Source organism: Drosophila mojavensis, unplaced genomic scaffold (assembly GCF_018153725.1).
Source record: "Drosophila mojavensis isolate 15081-1352.22 unplaced genomic scaffold, ASM1815372v1 contig_49, whole genome shotgun sequence".
In the NCBI taxonomy this organism is placed as follows: Eukaryota; Metazoa; Arthropoda; class Insecta; order Diptera; family Drosophilidae; genus Drosophila; species Drosophila mojavensis.
The window spans coordinates 3,423,940-3,441,342 of NW_025318872.1; the positions used below are offsets into that span (position 1 = coordinate 3,423,940).

Genomic DNA, 17,403 nt, shown 5'->3' on the forward strand with positions numbered 1-17,403 from the left:
GCAAGCTATCGATGATACTATCGGCCCATTTGACTATTCGATAGTTCAATACATCGAGAGTACATTGACATCGATAGTGACATCGATGGTTTCAACCACTACGGCCGAGATAATCGAGCTGATTTCTCACTCTCCCTTTTTCTCTGTCTACTCTCTGCTTTATCAAACAGATGTTTATGTATGTGTGTATGTAGGCACAAACAGTACGATTGCACTGAACTGTGACGTCACAACATCTGCGCAACCTACTGGGTCTTTTAACAGCGCACAAGCAGCAGCTGACCAAAATTTAACTTGTTCGCTTTAAGATCCCATCTCGGGCCTTTTGCTTGAAGAGGTTTGCAAAGCTAATGCATAATGTTAGCGTTTGCACGATTATTTGGGATATGATTTCGAGACGAGTATACACTTACACTTATACTCCCTTGCTACACGTACATATGTATGAGCATTTATAGCTGGTCGATCTTGTGAAGAGCTCACACACATTTGCATACGCGTGTGTTTATAGTTTGCCTATTTGTTTTTAACATTCGTTGCTTGTTTTTGCTTGAAGTTAAAGTAACACACATACTTTTTTTGCCATACTGTTTTTGCCAGCGAGTTCTTGGCTATGTTTCAACTACTTAGATCATAAAAGGGAAACTCTTATAAAACGCTCCGTTTTTACATCATTTTTATCGCGTTGTTTAGTGTGGGGCTAAATTAATGACGCATTTCATCGGCAGCTTTAATAAATTTCAGATGAGTTGCTGCCTCCACAGCCGCAACACTAATTAAGTACAACAATAAGAGGACCAAGAGCCGGAGCCACTTCTCCTGAAAACAACAGTAACACACTTTATGCCCTGCGGGCGGGTGGCAGCGGGAGTAGTCAAGGGAGGTCTTTCTGCTCGCCATATGCTAAAGTCCTACAATTTATGAGCACTCCGTGTATGTGTGTTTGTGTGGCTGTGTGGCATCTCTTGTAAATCTCAACTGCACTGACCATAAATGAAATGGTCGAATAATTGAGTTAGTGCCGCACTTCGGGCCAATTCCAATTGACCCGCAGCGCTTAAAGTGCTGTTGGACTTATGCAAATGCATACATACGTATGCAGGAGGATATCAATCGCCATATGCCACGCACTGTGGCAGCAGACAGACGTCCCATGGCATGGCCATGCCACGCTATGTGCCATTTGCCATGCGGCAAGTGCCTAGTGGCAAGTGGCAGTCAACTTGCGGCGTCGGTGGTGGTGGCACAAAAAAGCCAACTGCAACTAAGCAGTCATAAATTATGCAGCGACATTGTCAAAGGACACCAAGAACCAGCCAAGCAGCTATCCAGCCAGCTATACTAACAACAGCAGAAAGCAACAAGGACATGCACTACATGCATTGCCAAGGCATTGCTCCCAGCTGCCTCCATACGGCTCCTACCGCTCTTCTTGCTATATTAACTCCAAATGGCTCAGCAGTTAATAGGAACAAGTGCAACGTTGGGATTGGGGCATATGCAACATGGTAGTCGTTGCAGCAGTTGCAAATTATGACAAACGCAACAGACTACGAAACTTGCAGCTACAATGGCAAATGCATAGGCGAAAACCATGCAAAGCATTTCAAATAAAACTTTATTAGAAAGGAATTTCTGCCTATGATGATGACATCGTGCTTAAGAATTACTACTGCTAATTAAATTTATATCGGGAGGAGCCAGACGGCACTAAGAGGAAGAGCGTTGATCTACGAACTTTCTTTTTATAATTTTTGGCATTCGAGATAATAGTTTTAAAACTTATTAGCAGATCGGCTATATCAGAGCTTCAATTCTAGAAATGATTGGGAAACTGTACCATTTTGCAAAACAAAAAATCAACATTTTAGATTCCAGCCCTAAAAAAATTGTAATAATAGTAACAATACGATATTTAACAATAACTATCGATTATTTTAGACAATCTTATTCTGTGTGTGCTGTGGAGAGTCTCACAACCCTCATCTCGAGCTCCTATACATATGTTGATCCATATGAGCAGACGTTCAGCAACGCTAAATATACATCGCATTTATAGTAAAGTTGATATATTCATAATACCTCGATTTGTCCTTTTCAAGGGGTGTGGATATTTCAAATGTAAGCAAATCATGTTTACAATAATTTTCCTTTATATGATAATATTTATATATATGGATATTAATAATTGGTAAGGCATTCAAATTTATAAACCTATAATCCACTATCAAGGGATTGATGCCAATTGCATTACTTTAAACGATTCGAAGCTAATCCGCTTATATTTCACATGGCATATTCGTTGAATCTAATCGGATTACATCAAGCAATTTAAATTAAAGACTCTTGATTGCTTTAAAGTGCTCACACACACACACACATATGTATATATACATATATTTATATACAAATATTTTGTATCTGACAGTTGAAAGGTCCAATTCGAATAACTTTTGTGGCCCATTGTACTTGTAAGCCCTTTAACTGATTATAGTAAAATGTTTCTATTCCATTTCTTGGCAGCAAAAACTTTGCCTAGAGACGCAAGCCCGGGAAAAACTATGCAACAGACTTTCATACCAAAAAGTTTTGTTGAAGTAGAAAACACAACAGGTTAAGGGCGAAACCAGCTGCCGACTCGAAGCTAATTGCAACTACAGTAACGACAACAATAACTTTAAACAGCTCCATAGTTATGACAATTTAGAGACTGAAGCTGAGTCTCAGCTTCCAGGACATCGTTCGGGGACATTAACTTGGCTCATTGTTCATGAGGACAACAGATGGAAAACTTAATGAAGTTTACTTTTACTATGCAGCAATTTAATTAGTTCAAATGAAGTTTCCCGTCTCGACAGCAACAGCAACTGGCGAAAAATGAAAACATTTGACAAAGTTCAAAACATTTGTTAGCCAAAAAGTTTTTGCCAAATTCTAGCAGAGAGAAAATAAGTCAGAAATCAATATACATATAAGACACAGGTAAACCACATTTCGAAAGAGAAACCACCTAGACAAAAAAGTATATATAAAAAAAAAAAAAAGAAAAAATGAAAAAGAAATGGAAAACAACCAACACAACTGTAACCGAAACATAAACAACAAACAAAAAGCGAAAGGCGAGCGGAACAACAATAAAAATTTATTGTTATCCTCAAAAACAAGCGAAACAATCAGCAATAAAAACAGAATAACAGAGAGGTTTTCCAATTGCCGAATACTTAATACTCTTGAAATGAAATATATTTTATTTGATATACAGATATGTATATAATAATTGATTTAATTGATTCACGAGGTGGAGAATGAAAACGTAATTATAATCAATTATATTACATGGTTGAATACAATGATTAGACTGGCTGGCAGTGTGATTGACTTACTTAAAGTGAGTTGCTTCATTTGATCGGCTGATTGACTTACTTCCTTAAAAATTGATTGACTGACTCAATAACTGAATGGGTTTTGCTCAGGCTATGGAAATATCAATTGAATGAAAAGCAAGAGTGATTTCCCCAACTAACTGACTGATGGATCCGGATTGACTAACAGAGTAACTGATTGACTGACAACTATTAGGTTTCTTGGTCGATCGAGATACAGAAAGATTGAATAATTAAAGACTGGATAAGTAACTTACTAATTGACTTGCACTGATTGAATGATTGAGCCACCTCGGCATGAGTGATCCAGATTGAATAACCGAATAGCTCATCTAATTACTCAATAAATCTTTGACTATATTCTTGATTAACCTATTCCAGGCTTGATTTGTTGTTTAAGTAACCTAACCTTCCAATGTTCAAGTTTCAAGTTTCAATATTATATCTGATACCGTGTATATATTGTTAAAGAATTTTAATTTATTTATACATTGTATCTTTCCTATGGCTCCAAGAAAGTGGAAAAGCTGATGTACTCCATGTTTATAAAAGCATAAAAACAGCTGGCAAAAAAAAAATGTAAGAAAAATCAGCAGATATCAGCAGCGGCTGCAGCAGCAGCTATAACGGTGTATGTTAAGTAATTTAGGCCTCGAATACTTTGAGGCCGCAACATGCGTGCAAATACTTCTTGAACGGCGCTCGGGCCAAAGCCTCGTCAGGACTTAGCGCGGCTGTTAGGTGTATTAAGAGGCTGATGGGGAGAGAGGGGCGCAAGTGGCGCAAGGCCGTGTTTAAACCTGGCCGAAATCAAACCCTGCCATCTGCGACTTTCAATTGGAGTTGGCGAAATACAGCCAAGAGAGCACAGAACACCCCAAAAAGAACAAAAATGCGATTCGAGCAACTCGAAAGGAAAACACTTGAAAATTGAAGTGGAAGCGATACAAGAGCTGGCCATGTTACCCACTTGTTTACGCTTGTAGTTTTTTGATTGAATTTTTGGCTACGTTGATTCAGAGGGGAAGGGAACGACAGGGCGCCAGCTTTAGAAGCAACAATTTTCCACACACATACACAGTGGGAAATTATGGGCACGTTGCAGACAGTGCTGCAGCAAATCTAATAAAAAATTAACCAAGCTACAGACACAACAACACAAAACATACACATATAGCTGGCCACTTGCAACAGCCGCTAGCTGACAGGCTACCTGGACCAATGTGGACGACACCAAGTGGAGGACACCCCAATCGCCACATGAATTGCTATGCACAGAAGGCTAAAATCGAAAAAGCGCGCAAAATGCAGGCCAAATGGGGTTACCAAACAGCGCCAGCCACTCCCAAGGGACAGAAGAATGAGCTGCACAGTGGCACAATTAGGATCAATCTATATATCAGGACTATATCTATGGAGAATGTAATCTATGGTCGTGAGAAATTTATCTTCAGTCGAGTCAGAACAAAGAGAGATAGGAAATAAAAATTAAATATATATTTGCAGTAATTTTAAATAAAATGGAAAGCAAACTAATAATGAGAGTTGTCTTTTAGTTAGTATTCGGGTAAAGGAGAGCCAATTGCCGATTTTTCTATTAAAAAACTTATATTAACTTAATATATTTTTAGTGTTCATTTCTTATTCGTCACTATTGTTATGCTTTTCTTTCTAATTTATTTTAGATTTATTTAGTTTAAGGTGCTACGTTTTATAAAACACTAGAGTGATGTATCTATCAATCCCAAATAGCATCAAGGAGTATATATATATATTGTTAATGTTTGGTATTTCCTGTGCAATCTATAACTAGATCATATCAAATATATACATTTTTACGTTCCCAATCACAATTATTAAATTTAAATGTTTAGCAATAAACCCTACATTATATAAAGTACACTATTTTTCTATATATATGTATATATATTTTTATTACCACTGTGCGCTAGGCATGTTAAAGGGCGGGCTAACGGGTCGCTTCAAATGACAGGAACTGAAATTGAAGTTGGCAAGCGTTTTGTCGAGGGTTGATTTTAAAATGCAAACACCCAAACCCAGACGCTGACACAGGACACAGGACGACGGACGTAGCTAGTCGAGCGGGTGGAGGTCGTTACAGTTGGCGTGGTTCCTGGGCCTTTGGCACATAGCGTTACATGCAGCACGTGTCCTGCTATGCCGTTGTCCTCGATTCCCTGTCAATGCCTCGGCCCAAGTTCAACTTATGTTTATCATTTCTCGTTCAAAACGATAACCAAAACAAAGCGCGTTTATCTCAATGCGGCTAAATCAAGCCGAAAACAAGCCAAGTCCTTTGCGTGTCAGCAAATCAAGCGAGCCCTTTCGAAAGTCAAGCAGGCACAGCAAGCACCAGCTAAACAATATAATAGCGGAAATAATTTTATGCGACTTTTCGGGCGTATTTGCATCAGCAAACAGCCATAAAGACGTCTGCTAAAGAGCTTTCCACTTGCCTGCTTAGTGGCCTCAATAAAAGACATTCCGAGTGCTAATGAGCAGGCGGCTCTAAAGAACATTCCTTTTTTTCTTGCTTTCGAATAGACCAGAGAAGTGGGGAAGCTAAAATGTAACAAGCATTACACTTGAAGGAGAAGTGGAGGAAAGAGCTGGCCAAATATTGCCATACAAATAAATTAAAGTCTTTACAACTAGATAATTATCTTTTAATGACCTTGTTGTAGATGCCGGGGAGATAATTTTCATAAGTTCTAATACAGCTTAAAGTTGAATTATTTATGTGATTGTTTGTTTGCTAATTTCTTTATTAAACTAGGAACACCAAACAAATAAATAGAGAATCAGTCTGAATAAGCTATGCAGATACATACACATATAATTTTTGATGACCCCATTTGGTACAAGATTAACATAAAACTTTCGAACTTGAAACACGTTAAATAGTCTAAACAATTATAGAAAAATCCATAAGTAGCAGTAATATGTATATATTCTCTATAGATAACAACCATAAGTTCAGAGATATCTCTACTTTCCCAGAGCAGAGGACCTTTAACTTTCGATTTTTTATGCTCAATTATTTCCACCATATTATTAATTTATGTAAAATATCTTGACATAAATTTTTCATTTATATTGTTTTCGTCATTATCAAAACCTTATTAAATACATTTCGATGGAGATAAAACATTCGGGTTTGTCTTTCATCTGGCATTTAATAATCGAACGAACTCATGATGAAAGAGCTCCCACATGCATACTCAAGCTCTCTTTCTCTTCCATAAAATGACATTTAACACCTAATATATGCAGTTATTGCTGACACGTACGGTAAAAAATTCATCAACAACCTACATACATACTTCTGTATATGCCTCAACAGATAAATGACATTCTGTGATTTTCTTCTTTTCTCTATATGCCCTACTTAATTAGCAAGAATAATGTTCTCCTTTGCTGAGCAGCATATGACAAATGTGTTTTTTTTTTGGCTTCATTCTTGTTGCAGCTGTCCTAAATGTGTGGCCAAATGCACATGACAATTTCTGTGTGTTTTTCACGTATGTAACGCTTAGGTGTGCGCTCAATTATGTATTAGAGTCAATGGTTGGACAGAGAAAGGGCAGAGCGTGTTGGATTTGTATCCTGGACCAACACGTCAATTACAAAAGCAAATAGAGCACGCACACGCACACAAGCACACACATACACACTCACAGGGACATTCCAATATTGAAAAAGGCGTTGCACCCCTCGCACAAATCACATTAAATTTGCTCTCGTGCTCATTAGGGAAGAGCTGCTGGTCGCATTTCCACTTTCACTCTGCTTTATGCCGGCCAACCCCCGGTTGTCGATGCAGTGTGCAGAATGCGACGAACCACCCCCGCGGCTGCCAGCCCCATCGTTATAGCCGGTCTAATATCATTTTGCAATTTGCACTTGGCAAATAGAAGGAGTGCGATGCTGCGGCAGATAAAAACGTTTCTCTTCGTTTTTCTTTGTTCTAGCCCCCGGTTCGAGCTTCAAGCGCTTACATCTCAATAGCTCGGACCAGCCAAGGGCAACAGCAGCCGGCCCGAAGGCTCGTCGCCCACACATTGTTAAATAAATTATCGCCTACATTGGAAGCCATCGATAAATCGTACGTTTCTGCAGTTGTATACCCCGTGGAGCAGGCCAATCAGGGAGTTTGATAAAGTGAATATCTCTAAAATTGCCAAAAACAAATAAATTATGACCGGTACCAAAAATCGAGTCTTTTCTATGAATTCTGATCCACAGAAAGGTGGGCAACAGTATACTTAATCTGATTTTCCATTTAAAGCATAGAACAAATGACCATAGATGTAGGGTACTTACAAATATTCTTACATATATGGATATGGATGGAAAACTATAAACTGATGTATATATATTTCGAAAAATTGAATTGCATGAAATCATCATATAACGAACTAAAATGAACATTTATTTAATATTTTAAAAACTTTTTCACTTTCACATCTGAAACTTAATTTGAATTGAGAAGAGGGATCTATATATGAACACATAATATACCGATGATAAACTATTTCAAAATAATTTTAATAGTTACGTATACAGACTAGTTTGAAAACTAACCTAACTGTATGAATACAAAACTTGAAATTTTAATGATTACTTAAGAAATTTCTTTTCATATTTTCTTTCAGCAAATATCTGTCAATTACAGGGTATCATCGAGCATAGCTCAGAGAACTTGTTATGCCAGAATGCTTAAGGCTAGAGCTTAACCCTTGGCTCCCGGCAGGCGTTTGGTCTTGTGGCTTGATTGACATGCTCCACAATGGCACCCCGTGCCATTTCCCTTTCAGCTGGCACTGCGATTTGGCAGTGGCTCTGTGACAAGAACAGCTGATTGCGTGTGCATCTGCCGTGTGGCATGATTTATGTTCACAATTGAATTTCTTGACTTTCTGCTCGCCACGTGTATGTGTCCGTCGCCAAGGAGCTGGAATTCGAGTAAATTAGCTCATTTGCCGCTACACTTGGCTCACGTGCTAGCCGGGAGGTCATTGACATGGACCCAAAGGGCAGCAGCAGAAGCAGAAGCAGCAGCAGCAGCAGCAGCTGTTTGCATTTTGCACATTTTGCTCAAGTTTTTCTGCAAGTTTTCCTGAAGTCTTGTTCTCTTATCAATAGTTGGCCAGTTGCTTGGGTGGCTCATGTCACGTACTCTGCAGCTGATTGCCTCAAATTGTTTTCGGCCATTTTTTCTGCACATTCGGGTAGGCGTTAACCCTCGAGGAATGCCGTTAGGGTTGTCATTTAACAGCAAATTAATATGAGTGTCAGCCGGACTGACAGTCGAGCAGTTAGTCAAGCTATTTGGCAGTCAGTCTGTCATTCTGCCAGTCATTCTCATTTATTGAGCAAGTGCTGGCACTTCAGCTTTAAGTTGCTTCCTTAAAAAAGAAACTTCGCTTTTTCCTCACATGTGCTTCGTACTGGACTTCTGGCAGTTGCCTAGCAGTTTATCTCCTTGTTGACAGTCGCCCAAAGGGAATTAGTTATCAAAAGACGCATAAATCCATTGCAGTAAAACGTTTTGCTGAACTCTACTCAACTCAACTCAGCTCAGCTCGATTCACGCTGTCTGTGTCTTATTTTCTATCGTTTTACACTTTCGCTTCAATAAAATATGAGGCCAATCGAGGACTTAAGAGTAGTTAAGTGTCGAGCACTTTAAACTTTAAGATAAGAATCTTCAGATTGTTAAGATGTCAATATTTAATGGCAAGGCATTAATGAGTTGGCTGTCTTCTGCTAATATTTAGCTTTAGGTGATTTTGAACGGAAATAGACGGCAGATGGAAATGTTCCAAGATTAGCTTATTGTCTTGATTGAAATTTAAGACCAAATTTCATTTAGTCCCACTTTTATAATCAATTACCTTTAATTTACTAATTAAAGCTAGAGCTTTCACTCATTTTTTTTTTTTTTTTAATTAGAATTTATTGTGAATAGTATTATGTTTCTACTTTTATATTCTACTATATTTCTACTTAAATATTCTAATATATAAATTGTAATTAAAAAAAAAAAAAAAAAAGAGTGAAATAATGAAAATAAATATATTAAATATATCTAAATATATTGGAAAAGTATATAATCATTTAAATAACTTGAATTTTATGACTAACCCATCATAACACATGAGGATATCCCTTTAATCTCCCCTCCATGGTTCAGTTCATGACTCTTGTTCTCTGTCATTATTATAGCTCATAACGACGATGATAAAGATGACTATGAGGTTGATGAATTAGTTATTGAGATGACCAACACACAATAAACTGACCGACCGACAACTTGTCTCGAACAAAATGCATTAAAATGATTTATGAACATGAGAGGACAAGAAAACAGGTACAAGTTGAAGCAAACAAGCAGCTACCCTTAGACAAATTAACAAGGATATATGATGCTGCTGCCAAAAATTTATCGGTTAAGTAGCCAAACGCCCCCGTCACAAAAACAAAGGCTGTCAAAGCCACAAAGAGACACTCGACCCGGGCGAAGGCCTGAGGTGTTTTCTGTCAAGTTTAAACAGAAATTAAAGCATCCCCAGCCTCAGCCTCTGCTTCAGCGCCTGCTCTTGTCCCTTTGCACACAAACACACACACACACCCTTAAACTTTGAGCTAATCAAAAATGTTTCAAAGTATAGCTGCAGAAGAAAAAAAATACTATAGAAAGGTAGTGAGCGATGTCGTCATTTTGATACTCTATAAGCAAATAATCAACCTTGTGTGCAAGAAGTTATTTCATTTTTATTTACATATTAGAAAAATTAAAGAAATATATATAAAACGGTAAAATATTTATTGAAATTCAACTTTAAATACTTTATGTAAAAATTCGCATTTCAAGCAAACTTTTTAAAAAACTTTGAAACATTTATCAAGGTGAAAATATTAAGAAATTTAAATTTCATTCAAATCATTCAATTTTTGTCTATACCGAATATTAGTTGTATCAGTTTTTTAAATTAATGTTTTATTTGCGATCTGCTATAATATAATCAATAAGCTGACTAGTTGGATATATTGCCGGATGGCCTAACTCAAGCCAACTGAAGTGAGCTCAATCCATATTTAAAGTATGTTTATAGAAATGAACTAACTTTATAATCAAATTTAACATAGTGTCGCTTAACATTCTACTTAACAGCTTGAGATAACATAACAAGCTGTGTGACAAAGTGTTGATTGCCTCATAGGGCAACTTCTCATGTTAAAAAAGAAAACCAACTTGCCTAAGTGGAAAGCGTAAAAGTTTCTCAAGATGCTTTTTTTTTTTTTTTTTTTTTGCTACCACCAAAATAAAGAAATGTTAGGAACACAACCGTTGCGTGTGGCATATCCTTGTAGAAGCTGCTGTTGCCGCTGCTTTGGTTGTTGTTGTCGCGGCAACATTGTTTCTATGATTAGCATTTTATCAGCAGCTTCTTTGCGCATCATGAGACAACAGCGTGAACCAGAATATTTATGTTAATCTTTTGAGCTTAGCGGCTGTGGCTGCTGCTGCGAAAACAGCTGACGCTGTTGCAACAACTTCCGTCTGCCCTAGTCATAACTGGTGCGCGAAAGTCATGTGAGAGGCTGTAATCAAACAAACGGGCGCAAAAAGGACCTGCGCGTATGGGGCGCTTTTTATGTGGCAGGCCCATTAATTTATTGCCACAACGGCTGAGAGACACCTCACAACAAAAGGCGACATTATTATTTCATTATTATGCCAAGCGCATCCAGTTCAAATCCCCCACGCACACACACACACACACACACACGCACGCACGCACACGCACACACTTGTAAGCCTTACAGACGCGTCTCATATTACGCATTGGGGGCAGGCACAATGATTCATGCGCTGGCAAATTTTTAGACGCCCCGCCACTGATCATAAACCAAAGAAGAGTCCTCTGGTGGAAAGTGTGCCCAACCAGCAGATGCCCAGTAGTAAAATATACCCTGCGAGGATATACAGAAATCTTAGCATCAATTTAAAATTATTTGGTCCATTTTATTATTATATTATTGTTAATATTATTATTTATCATTATTAATATTATTATTATTTTATTTTAAAGATTTTTGTTTAAACCTTAATTATATTCTTTTTTGTTAAGCTGGCTAATTTATAATAATTTTATTTTTGTAGGTAGTTATGATTATGTCATAAGATCGATTTATTTGATAGCTCAGATCAAGATCATAATATTAATGAAATTAGTATCATTCCATATGTATACGTATTACGTAAAAAAAAGTATGACTAAGAAGGACATAGGCACTACAATGCAATGGACACTATACAAATCTACATTCTTCTAGACATCTACATCCCATATCCTACCTACGTCATATAGGTACTGTGTATAAAAAAGATTGACCAATATAATGGGCACAGGATAGCTACAAATTAGCAATGAACATATGTAGCATATATCCATTCCTTCCCATACATACAGGGTATACCAAAAAAAGTGTGCCCAAGCATATGTTTTGTTTACGGCGTGGCATCTCCCTTGTAGGGCATATTTGCTCGTAAATATTTTTATAGTCGGTGGGCCGTTGTGCATGCGGGATTAGTTCGAATTCAATTTACTTTTGAGATGCTGCCCAGGTGAGTAACAGCTAAAGGGGAGGGGAGTTGACACTCACCTGTCGCAAACGGCTGCAGCTAATCCCGTTGTGTGTAAACCATTTAGCGACAATTAAAACATAATTGCGGCAAGCGTTGATAGCAATCAAACGGTAAATCATTTGGGTGCAAATTGCAGCACATACACAGATACACAGGCACACACAGATTAACACAATACACCGGCAGCCAAATTGCGCGCGCGAATGCGAGACAATGTGAAGAGCGACAAACACACACACAAGTGCACGAAGCCAATTCACTCACAGGGTGATGCTGGCGCGCTTAAAATTTTTTTAAGCACACTTTAATTTATAGCACTTGAGAGAGAGGGAGACAGAGACAACAAGAGACCGAGCGATACTAACAGCTTCGGCACGTTACGATTTTTGCTTGCTGTGGCTCCTGCCAGCGCACATAAATGCTAACGGTAAATTTTGCAATATGCCAACTCTCACACACGCAACGTAAACACAAGTGAACCCCGGCGCGTACATAAACCGACTAATTCACATTCCCTTTTTTCGTTGTATGCCTTGCATACTTTTTGGGAGCGCAATGTTAGCGAGAGAGCGTGTCTCTGTTAGCTAACAGTCGCAGTTCCGTTACGCACTGAAATGAGATGTTCCGATTTACAGCAACAATTTCATTTCATTTTGTGGTATTGTGAATCATATTAAAAGTGTTTACAAAAAGTTTTCTCCTAAAAAGTATTATTTTTGGCAAATATAGTTAAAATGTTGAAAGAATAATGGAAACTTCGTCTATTTTTTCTTTTTTATTTATTTATTTATTTTTTTTTTTGTATAAGATAACTGAATTTTTAAATATCTTAAATATTATTAACTCTAACATTCAAGGTAGAAGTCGATATGTGCTCGATAAGCAACTTTTACATATTTAATTAAGTAGCTCTTAAAAAAATTTCCTGTGAATTAAATGAAAGTCTTTTGTATTTTTTGGCTACACAAACTAAAACTTGTTTATAAAATTATATTTTTTTCTTTTGTATTTGGATATACATATATACATCACTGCCAATCATGCTTGTGATTTAGCTATTGCTCACATTTTTGTTTGTATTTTATTTTGAATGAAAATTTTTCTTTTTGCGATTCAAATTGGGTAACAGGAACTTATCGATATGTTTTTAGCATAAAAATACCAAACACTATTTTATAGACTCAGTGTAGTATTTTGAATTTTTAAACTTTCAGTATTTTAGTACTAGCGACATACGGTCCCGATTTTATCAGCACATTTTTAGTTGCGTCGCAAGCGTCATAAATATATATTTGTTTAAATATTCCGATAAAGTAAACAATTCAAAACATTGAATATGCCCGCTGTGGTGCGCATAAAGCGCCGCATTGACGAAGAGCCTCATTCGGCATTCCTATTAAATGGCAAACGCCGTCGGCTGCTCAATGATGAGGACGCGCCCGCTACATCGACGGCGCCAATCGCCGATAACAAAGAGGAGCAAAATCAAGTGCTTTTAAAGTTTGCCGGCACGCTGGAGAAACAGGTGAGTGGGTGGGCAGAGCATTTGCACAGCAGGCGTGTGAGCAAGCTCAGACATGGATTACTCACAATCTCGCTGTTTTAGGACGACTGCGCCACCAAACAATTTGCTGCAGCTCGTATGAACAAAGCCATTGCCAAGGAGCTGGTGAGTCAGACTAGGGATACAGCCAAAGCCAGTGCGCTACGTCGAGATAAACAGCGGCAGGAGCAACAACAATTGGCCAGGGAGCAACGATATCGAGTGGTCAATTGCCTGCGAACGACTTTGAACGACGTGGAGGAGCAGCAGCAGGAAGAGAATGGAGGAACAGCAGCCGGTAGCAGCAACTGCAACCAGGCTCAAAGTAAGACTGACAGCAGGCAGATAACAATTGTGGACATCGAGTCCCAGCAGAGGGAACAGGAACCGCATCTTCCTCTGCTGGACCAGCAGCCCGTTGACTCGGACGTGGGCTATGTGTACGATTTGTATGTGCCGGAGAATGAGATGCAGGCGCAATATGTTGATATGTTCGATGACAACTACTTAAGGTTCGTCCTAAACACAAATGAAGAACAATTGTTGCAACTTACAAATTTCTATATGTAAACCACACAAATCACATTATCGTTTGGCTAGTCGTAAATCAATTCAATCTTTCTAAAGCTATATTTACACAAGCCCACACACACGCATACGCACACATGCATATAAATAGATATATATGTACCTTAATGTTGTCCTACCTTGTCCCTCATTTACTTATAAGCATCCGAAATCAGATTGCAAATCTTTCAATAATTTATTTGTTATTGTTAATTCGTCTGATTCTCTATATAAGGTTGTATTATCCGTTTAATTACTACAACAACTGCTACTGGTAATACAGCAACAGCAACAACAACAAGAGCATCAAGAACAACTACTGCTGCTGCTGATGCTGCACCGGATCGATGTGCCACGCCCAGCATTCCAAACGCCCCCACTTCGCACCCACACAAACGCAATCAAAATCAATCAATCAAAACGTCGCACGGCACGCAGCTCTTCCTTCAAACAAGCAACAATATCAACTTAATTAGCTTTTAGGTTCTTTCTTTTGCTTTTTGCACCTCACACACACACACACATACACATACATATACTATATATATTGTGTACATTTTGTTCATTCAGTCCCAATTTGTTGCCAGTTGCCAGTTTTTTAAGTTTCTTATTAGGTTTCAATTTAAGTCATTCCACAAATCGTGTGCTAAAGTCTAATTAAGTGCTTAGTTTTAGTTTAGCGCGGAAATCAAATAAAATATATATGTTAATCCAAATGTATAGCAGTCGTTGCCCGGTTTTGCGCGGCACACGTGTTTTTCTTCAAATACAACTTTTGACAGCTTTTCAAGGGCTAATTTGACTGAATCAGCTTTGCAGACTTAATTCCTTTGAGGGTCTATCGATGGAAATGCTTCCAAGTGTCTACTGGACTTTTATACTTTACGATTGTACTCTGTATATGATATTTTCCATTTTGTTCTGATGAGGAGTGGCTCTTTGAACAGCTAGCATTCCCAACTTGATCAAATTTATTCAAGCCCTCTTTTGGTTACTCTACAGTATTCCTTTAGATTTTGTACTCTGCGTTGTGTGTAGATCGTAAAATACTCGGTTAATTATTCAATTAGTCAACCATTCCATCAGTCAGTTATTCTATGCGTCACTCAGTTCATCATTTAATAATCCTATCATCACCGTCTATCAATCAAACTATCACGCTGTCAATCAAATCATCACAGTCAACCGATTCAGTCAATCCATCAAGTGTCGAAATATGAAAGGGGCAGTTATTTAACCATTAATGATTAATGATTTCATCTGTATACAATCAGCTGTACAATCTAATCAATCAATTTATCAATCACTAATATAACTGTATTCATTTGTAATCATTTGACACTATGGAGAAAGCTAAGCACGAACGCTTTTAATAAATGTATCTAAGCAAGCATTCATTTGAAAAGTTTATCTTTCAATCCACTAACTAGTCAGTCAATCAATCAGACATTCAGTCACCCAAGTGTTCTTGATTGACTGCATGAAAATTAACTGAATAATAGTAATTAAATAGGTCAGTTAAATAAAACTTGTTTAGTTTTTTAGTTGAAGTTAGCTAATTTAATTAAGTTAGTTTTAACTAAAACTGAACTAATTTAAATTAACTAAATAATGTAATTGCTGTGATTCAGTTAAGTTGAATAATTGAAATGCTGTTATTCAGTCAATTCCTGCTTAAAAGTTCTTTTATTTTCATTCAATCCCATCCATTAGTCAATCGTTCAGTCATTATTTAAATTCCAATTGAACAATATCCTCTCCCTTTTCAGTCTTCGGCCCGTTAACGAAGTTTTCTTCGAGGATTGCTACAACGATGATGAGGACTACGACTCGGAGGACTCGAACCAGGAGAACTACTACACGAACGACTATCCGGATGATGATGATGCCGGCGCAATGGGCTCCGACGAGGAGCTGTGCCAGCGAATGAATCGGTTTATGTTCGGTAAAGATCGTAACCCAATTAAATGAATTTCCTCTTCGAACTAAGCTAAACCTTTTCACTTGCAGATGATGACGATGATGAATTCGCCAGTGGCTCGAGCGATGCAGAGGACTACAATGAGTATCATGATCCGTATGTTCATACCATAGACACGGAATCAGCGAGCTTCGTGGATGACGTCGACTTCTTTAACGTGGAGCGCGGCAGCGCCTACGAGCGCTATAAGCGTAGAATCTTGCGGGAGGCCGAAGGACTTGACTCCTGCTCGGAAGACTCGGATGCCGATGACGCGGATGCCTACTACGAGACCGCAAGCGAACAGGACGCGGATTGAGCAGCATCTTTAAAAAATACCCTATACTCATATAATAAGATTTCTTTTAAAAGTGAAACTTTTTTAAAATATTCAAAAGGATGTCTTTAAATTAATTTAGATGAGCACTTCAAAGCAAATATACATATATATTCTATTCATACATAAATATTGATGAAAATACACTGATGTGTGCTGTGTGTGACTTGTGCTATGTCGATTTTCTGTGTAACCTCTTAACGCTGCTGCCTTTGAGTCGTGTTTGCGAGGCTTGGCGGAACATTGCGTTACCTCTCGACATTGTCCCTCTGATTTGAATATGCAACTCTGTGCGGCTAACGGTAGTTTTCCTGTTGATTGTATGAGCTTTCGTAGTCCAAGTAGAGGTGCCAAACTATCGATGGCACTATTGTCACCATCGATGGTAGGGTACTATCGAGCTACTGCACTATCGATGATTTAATGTCTCGATAGTGGACGATAATATCGTAACCAAGCAAACATTCGCACTTTTAATTTGTGGTTGCTCGTATACAAATATTTTTTTTAAGTGTAAAGTTGTAAAGTGTTGCTTTAAAATATCAATTCGTAAAAATATTTAAAAGTATCGCTTTCTTAAAAGAGGTAATTTGAAGAATGCTTAGAGCATTTTTGTCGCAGTTCTGCAGCAAGTTCCGACTGCAACAGCAAGGACAGTTTTGGTCATTTATTTGATTGCAGGTCAACCAACCAGGCGGATTTTCCATTTTGAAAATGACTGATGTTCAAATATTTATGCATCCCAGCAATGTCTGTGGAGTCGAAGAGTTTTCAGCAAGGCGAGACGAATTGTTTGTGATAGGCGGACACGGCTTAAAGAAGAAAATGCGAAGGTTTTGCTCTTTTTGAAGAAAAATCTATCGCTATATCGCAATAAAAAAACATAATCTAATCATTTTTAAGTTTTAGCTTTCAAGTCGATTCAGCTGTTATCTG

At 37.9% G+C, this 17,403-nt stretch overlaps 2 protein-coding genes across 4 annotated transcripts in view; one reads left to right on the forward strand and one right to left on the reverse strand.

Moving 5' to 3' along the window:
- The window catches only part of LOC6578020 (protein sickie), a 299,838-nt gene extending 287,294 nt beyond the window's left edge, over positions 1-12,544 (reverse strand). For both annotated transcript variants that reach the window (XM_015165951.3, XM_015165950.3), the window contains exon 1: positions 12,078-12,544. The gene's annotated coding sequence lies outside the window, so the exon portion shown is untranslated. The remainder of the gene's footprint in view (positions 1-12,077) is intronic.
- Positions 12,545-13,278: 734 nt separating this feature from the next.
- Positions 13,279-16,527, forward strand: LOC6578031 (probable RNA polymerase II nuclear localization protein SLC7A6OS). Of its 2 annotated transcripts, XM_002003920.4 has the most exons (4): positions 13,279-13,585; positions 13,667-14,115; positions 15,940-16,115; positions 16,181-16,527. In XM_002003920.4, exons 1-4 carry the CDS (start codon positions 13,397-13,399, stop codon positions 16,447-16,449), a joined length of 1,083 nt encoding a protein of 360 aa, XP_002003956.1. In that variant the 5' UTR covers positions 13,279-13,396; the 3' UTR covers positions 16,450-16,527. The 2 variants fall into 2 exon arrangements, with proteins under 2 accessions (XP_002003956.1, XP_015021444.1); XM_015165958.3 differs by lacking the exons at positions 15,940-16,115; positions 16,181-16,527 and adding an exon at positions 14,406-14,890 and having other exon boundaries at positions 13,281-13,585.
- Positions 16,528-17,403: the final 876 nt, after the last annotated feature.

Bases quoted from the DNA above. Each gene is read 5' to 3' on its own strand.
- LOC6578031 (XM_002003920.4), top strand. From the start codon at position 13,397: ATGCCCGCTGTGGTGCGCATAAAGCGCCGCATTGACGAAGAGCCTCAT. The intron at 14,116-15,939 runs GTTCGTCCTAAA...CTCCCTTTTCAG, and splicing joins TTCGATGACAACTACTTAAG to TCTTCGGCCCGTTAACGAAG. The intron at 16,116-16,180 runs GTAAAGATCGTA...TTTCACTTGCAG, and splicing joins AATGAATCGGTTTATGTTCG to ATGATGACGATGATGAATTC.